General features: G+C 34.9%; 1 protein-coding gene across 1 annotated transcript; it reads right to left on the reverse strand.

The window, feature by feature from the left end:
* Positions 1-5,076: 5,076 nt before the first annotated feature.
* Positions 5,077-6,751, reverse strand: LOC127857887 (uncharacterized). Its single transcript, XM_052394604.1, has 2 exons — positions 6,161-6,751; positions 5,077-5,802 (listed from the first exon to the last, which is right to left on the reverse strand). Exons 1-2 carry the CDS (start codon positions 6,693-6,695, stop codon positions 5,369-5,371), a joined length of 969 nt encoding a protein of 322 aa, XP_052250564.1. The 5' UTR covers positions 6,696-6,751; the 3' UTR covers positions 5,077-5,368.
* Positions 6,752-7,475: the final 724 nt, after the last annotated feature.

Raw genomic sequence — 7,475 nt, forward strand, 5'->3', positions numbered from 1 at the left:
TATTTGTTTCTGCGCACACAGTTAGTCTCAAGGCGAGCAGAATAACCTTGGATGGAATGTAAAATGCTTACTCGTGGATGAATGTTAAATGCTAAATCAAGTAGTGTTGTTTTACTTTGTGGGGGATATCTAACCATCGTTAAAAATTTGTCATTGAGAAAAATATATTGCGCTTTCTGTATGCGCCTTAATTATCGAGTTAATTTAGAGATATATATTAAATATATACTCTGTGATGTTTATGTACAATGAGTAATTATATTATCCTTTGTAATAACGAACCTCATGTGTTCTGATTGTCTTTGAACTTTTAAACTACTAGGAAGCGTTGAAACTAAGCAGTCTACTTAAGCTTATGAACTTTACATGTTCCATCTGATGTAGTTCAGTTAATGTGTTTCTCTATAAATAGACTTCTCGCTTTTCACAAAATGTATTAAATGAATTTCTGAATTACGGCTTTAATAACTAAATTAATCATAATTTAACAGCGGAATTTTGAAAGTGGACGAAATAGAGTTTATCAATCTTGAGATTTGAAGGGTTTTCGTGTTTTGTCATTTTCTCCGTTACGTTTGTGCTACTGTATTTGGGGAATTTGTCGGTTATATAGACAATAGTTATACCTGGAAGCATAGATATTAGACATTTGAAATAATCATGCTAGTTAAATAATTAGTTCTAAATGTATGTGGTGTAAAACGTTTGGTATGATTTCCAGTAGAGCCAAGTATGATAACCTGATAACGTTTGAAAATTGTTGTTTTGTTATGTTATGCCACTTAATAGTTCAGTTATCGAAAGCAATTTGTCCTTTTAAAAAGGCGTGAATTATAAATATATTGTAAATTTGTTTGACCATGTTCGGAGATGCTTAAGACTCAAAAGAAATTAAGAAATCGTTATTTATTTTCAAATTTTATTGAAGTTTTATAATATAACGTTTCTTATACAGTATATTACAATCTAACCATCAATCAGGTAACGCGGAACACAATAATATCTGAACCTTCATGCGATCGGTATCATATCTTTTTGTCTGTATATTTTTGGACAATATATTGTTTGCGTATTTTTGTGTTTATAAATTGTAGGACGCAAATAAAATATTTTTAATTGACAAAACAATACAGTTTGATTGGTGTGGTGGAACATAAATGTCTATAGCTGTTTACATACACAGGTAACACTTGTTTATTACAGCTTAAATATATAGCCACTGAATGACGAATAGAAGTCTCCCAAAATCGAATCATCTGCGAAGTCAATGTTTTTAACAGCGACATCATCTCCAGTAATCATATTTATGATAACCGTCTGACTGCCTTGGTCGTGTCTCACATTGTCCCCATGACCATAAATGATCGCGACAACGTTTCCGTTATGAACTATGGCATCATGAGCCTCCCCATTCATGGAAATAAGAATTGTCGATGAGAACACGTAAACGCCAGATTGCGGAACACCATCATTTGAATGGTACCCGCCACCTTAATTCGTAAGGACGTTTTCAAATATTGAGTTCTGATTGAGACCGATGTGTTGTTGGCCAGCAATTTTAGTTCCAGAAAATGCTACAATCCCGCTGGCAACTAATCGTCTGTGATCAGACCTTATAACTGTAACGAAAGTAGAAAGGCTTTCACAGTTGTCAAATATTCTGAAGGATTGTAATCAGTAAAAATTTACCAGAATGAATTGTGAATGTTTAGAAACTAATGGAAGTGTATTTAAGCCACGTACATGTAATACAAAACAACTATATAAACATATTAATCAACTATCATGCGTAATTATATGTTCACACGTTAAATACGATGTCAAAAACAAATAACAACTAATAATTACCAGCAGTTTTCGACTTTGAAATTTCAATTGCAGCAGTGTGTCTGTCCCCTCATTTCGGTTTGGTGGTACTACATAATCGCGACGATTTTTATGTCAGACGGTATTTTGTCCTTCTCAAGTGAAGCGAGTTCCCTGTCAGACAGGGTCACCTCGTACCCGTTTGGTGTGGCGGTTTTGTCAGCAATATATTGTCGGTTTCAAGGACGATATTTTGTGCATACCGTTTCTTTTCAATATCAAGTGAATCATTTTTACTGTTACATGACGCATATTTTCTTTCAAGCGCTGCGACTCTTCTGTCGTATTATATCTTTTATTTTTTTAAGTAGGCGATTCTTTTCTGTGACAATTTATTTTCCTTTTCAAGCGCAACGATTTCGGAAAATGCTTGTTTTTGTTCGAGCACAAACAGTCTGGAAAGCAATGATTAAACATCACCATACGTTGCGGCTTCAACGTGAATAAAAATGAATAAAACACAATATGCCGAACATGACACAATTATCTTCATTTTAGTAATGAAATGATAAGGTCTGGCGCGAATGGGTGTGTCACTTTGGACAAGCAGCGCTTATACAAGTAAATGAGTAGAAGCACTTATCACTAAGTTCCTTACACAAAAGTTCCATGTAAAGCGTAGACTTCTAAATGTCGAGCGTTTTTTTCTAAATCTAACTGCCGCAGCCGTGACATAAACAGACAACAAGAGGTTTTCCAAGTTCCCACCGAACGTTGCAAAACTAATAATCAATTAACTCCTCAGCTAAGTATAAAATACTCTATGAAAGTTGCGAACAAATTAAAAATCTGCGGTGTGTATCAGTTTAATACAAGACAAGTGGTGACTTTATTTGTCGAATCGTCCAAATCGTAATCATCATCATCAAATAGAACATTCATAATGGTTTAAAACGACCAAAACATACATCTTGTATGAAGTAATTAAGAAACTTTCGCAAACCTTTTTGTCTTAGTTTTATCGAGTTAACTTTACAAGATGAAATATATTGTAATTTTCAACTTTTCGGTTGGTACTATGACTCTGTGTCGTATTTTTATTTTAGATCTGCAGATACATCGGTTACTCATTGTACAGTGTACCATATACAGATTTAATTAAAGGCATTCCACTTATTATTGTTCTTCATAGGTAATGCCCTTTGTTGAATTAGTCTGTTACACGGACACTTCGTCCCTTGTGTCCAGTTTGATGACAATGGTCTGGTCGCCCTAGTCGTGTTTCCCATTGGTCTAATTATCAAACAACCGGCTGACAATCTTCCTGTTGTGGTCTCTAGCGGTATGATTTCTTTGTTGGAGTCGCATTTCGCCGACGTTGCACGCACATATATATGCCGATGAAATGCGATAACTCCGCCGTTCAATGGATGATATGCTGCACCTTCGTTGGTAAAGGTGGTTTAGAAGATGGTGTAATGATTAACCCCAATATTTTCCGTCCGAACGGTGTCCATTGCCGATTATGTATCTATCAATCAGTGAATGCTAGTTTAAATATCTAAAATAATTTAACATACTAACGTAGCTTTTGTGCAAGTAATGTTGTTTATATTTTTTAATTTTCGATAACCGACGCGACATTAAGAAATGTTAACTTAAATGAAAGTCACAACTACATTATTTGCGATTTTTTTAGAAACAAAAATATATAATATTAAATGTATTGTCTTAAATCAAACACACATTCACCCGCACACGCACGCAACACAACACACGCAGGTACACACACACAATATAAAGAAGTGAAACACACACCATTACATGTGACATATTCTTATAAACGTTGCGGCGGAAACTCAGGTTACATGTTATTCGAATAAAAAGCAAACAAACATGTTTTTATGAAATATGTTAAAAAAGAGCAAATTAGCATTCCTTCCAACTCTTTCTCAAATCCCAACGATAAGTGGGATAATCCTAACCAATCAGTAATGTGTTTCGCACGATTAAAGGCGAATTTAATTACTTCCATGGCCAATGACGTCATATCCGTAAGACATGAAAATCAATATCTTACCTCCAGGTAGTTTTATTTTTATTATATTTTCTATAAAGCCAATACATTGCTATAATACATGTTTTGATTTGATTCTGATTTGACTTCTCTTCGAGATTTTGCTGCTCAGAGCGGGCTCTACCTTTATACATGTTTGTAAAACTACCATTACTTCTACGCTTTCATGAAGTAGAACTTCACACAGCGAACGACGAGATCTTGTGTGTAATCAAAGCAGGGCCCGTTCTCACCAATCCATATTTAGATATGGGAATAAACAATATACTAAGAATTTAAAAATCAGCCCTGCGTGTATATATAAACAGGCTCACATAAGTAATTATGTCATAAAGAATTTTTTAGAAATGTACATAAAGAATGTTAAGAAAGATGTAATTGATGCCATGTTGGACTCAAAAATAAAGCACGTTTTGAATATTTCAATTTGAAGAATATTTTTTATTCTATAATTTTTAATTAATGTATGCCTAGAACTAAAACCAATTACAGTGTGCAAAGTAGTGTCAACTAATATAAACATTGTAGGTACCTTAATTGTTTTACATTCAAGTCGGAGAAATGTTGAAGTAATTTAATGTAAAAGCAAAAAGCAAATTCTATACCAATATCAACATAGTAAAAAAGAATTAACAACATGACCGTTACTGTGGTATACATTTGTATGTTTATAAACCAGTGTGTTGTTTGTTCTTGCTTATATATGTTCTGGGAACATAATAAAGACATGTTTAATTTATCATGCACAAATTATATTGGGACACCCAGATTTTTCCGTTTAACAAAGATCGTTATTTTTTTGGACAGTTGAATTTTCTAAGATTTCTACATTTTCGTGTTTATCCAGCTACACGTGACAAATGTGTGTTTACAACAAGTTTACTGCCATAAAACTGGCAGATGCATGCAAGAAGTGAGTGGACAGTAACATGTGCGTTATATGAAAACATGTGCATGTATTCTTTTAAAAACACTAGTTTTACCCGAGAGCCTTAAAAGTAAGCATTTAAAATAATCGTTGTAAGAAAATAACTTCCCATTTGTGTATAGTATTTTTTCGGTATGATGTAAAGTAATGATTAATGTGATAGCCCGGTCTCTTTTTTTTGGTTGTGACATGTCACTTACCAATGTAGTTTCGTCGCATTTGAAAGAAGTGAATGGCAACAATTCAAATAAAATCAACGCAATCATTATGTCCACAATTTATTTGAGGTCAATAATATCAGTTATAATACATTATAAATGCTAATTCACAGGTAGATAGCGTTAAACATATATCCGAACGTCAAGAAAATCGAAATAACGATAAATTGCCTCATTATTTTTAAACGCTATATTTTTGGCGTATGTTCGTTTTTCTATAAATGCAATCACGAAACAAAATATTTTTAGTGTACGAAAACTCAGAGGGATTACTTTAGTTTGATTTTCATTGGTAAACGTATAGGTCTACAGTTGTTATGAAAAACCAGTAACACTGCATTATTGTGGCCATAGTAAAAAGCCACTGAATGACGAATACAAGTCGCCCCAAATGTTATTATCTGGTTTGTCAACATTTTGAACAGCAACTTCATCCCCAGCATTCAGCTTTATGACAACCGTCTGGCTGCCTTGGTCGTGTCTCCCACTGTCTCCGCCACCGTAAATGTGCGTGACAATGTTTCCGTTATGAACTATGGCAGCATGATACTCACCATTTGCGAAAGTCAAAATTGATGATGAGAACACGTACACGCCGGATTGCGGAGCAGTGAATACACCGTGATTGGGATGGAACCCGCCTCCTTCATTCGTGAGGACCTGACCAAATATGATGTTCTGATTAATGCCGATATGCTCTTGAGTTGCTGTTTTCATTGCAGAAAATGCAACAATCCCTTCTGCAACAAATCGCCTTTGTTGAAACTTAGGAACTGTAACGAAAGCACAATAGCTTAAAACATTTTAATGTTTTATTATTAAAGATTGTAATCAGTTACAATCCAGCAAAATGCATTTTTAATATTATATTTCATTACATCGAAAATCACATTCTTAGGAACCCGTACAATTTGATTTTTTAAGCTATTTATATGTACTAACTTTAAGTTTAAACCAATTTATTTCCACTCGATTGCATTTAAAGTACTTATTACTTATTTGAAACACTTTCGAGTCCAAAGCTCTAAGTACTAGGCAAATATGGATTAAACCATGCATTGAAACACTTATTCGTATTTCAGAATTAAAATCACGTTATAGGTATGTCAAATACAAATAACAAAACGTTACCATTGCTTTGTCTATTCGTAATGTCAACTTCAGCAGTGTTTCCATCATCTTTACCAATCCGGTTAGGTGATACTGCATAGTCTTGCTTAAGCGCGAGGATTTTTCTGTCAGACAGTATTTTGTCTTTTTCCAGCGAGCCGCCTACCACGTCAGACAAAGTCGTGTCGTATCCATGCATTGTGGTGATTTTGTCAAGAAATATCTTGTGGGTTTCAAACGCGTCGTCTTTTTTTGCATACAGTTTCTTTACAGTATCGTGCGCATCTTTTCTTATGTTACACAATGCTTTTTTTCTTTCCAGCAAAGCGATTCTTTTGTCGGACCACGTCTTGTATTTGTCTAAGACGGCGATTCTTTCATGTGACAACTTATTTTCCGTCTCAAGCGCGGCGATTCGTTTGTCTGAAAGTGCGTGTTTTTCCTCGAGTACAGATAGTCGGTCAAGCAAAATTTTAAACTCCTCCTCTGTGACCGCAGAAACATGTATAAATACGAACAAAACTGAAATTCCCCAAACTGACAGTATGGTCCTCATTTTAGAAATGAGCGCGTTCTTCGAGAATGACTACGTGTTCACCTTTTATTCAGACATAACTGATATCTTATCTCTGAGTTGACGCAGTTTAGACTTGAGAGTAGTGTGGGTTCCTTGTCGTTCATTAGTTTCTATAATGGCATGTCAATAGCCGAAAACGTACTTGCACTCATTTGCTATCATACAGTCATATGATATAGCGAACATGCAGATAGTCAAAACCTTTAGCGGTACAAGTTTGTGTACGGCTTACTGGCAGCCAATAATTGAAATTCCTGGAACTCCATTAAAAGTGATCCGACGTGTCTACGCAGTTTCAATTCTCGTTCTCCTCGAGACGGAAGACTTTGGTCTTTATTAAATATTTTTTAATCACTAAACATACTTAAAATTATCTTTTTTAATAAAATACAATATTGTAAATGAACTAACAAGTAAAAATTCAGTACACACTCTTCCGATTTATCTTTGCCGAAATATACTCGCGAGCTCTTAGGAAACAACATAGAACGAGCTACCACTGGACCATTACGACTTTCGAAATCAGTTGCGCACGTTTCACGCTGCAAGTGAACTCATGCACGCATTTTCCTCATCCCGGATAAACAGCATTATGAACGTTTAAAGTCGTTTGTCACCTGAGCTAAATCGCTCAGTGTGAACCGATGTGATCAATATCCTGTGTCTGTCGTCGAACGGTGTGCGATGTGCGGTATTCGTCAACAGATTTTAGCTCAATCTTAAGACAATTTTTTCAATCTTTATCAAACTTGATTAGTC

Source organism: Dreissena polymorpha, chromosome 14, assembly GCF_020536995.1.
Source record: "Dreissena polymorpha isolate Duluth1 chromosome 14, UMN_Dpol_1.0, whole genome shotgun sequence".
NCBI lineage: Eukaryota > Metazoa > Mollusca > Bivalvia > Myida > Dreissenidae > Dreissena > Dreissena polymorpha.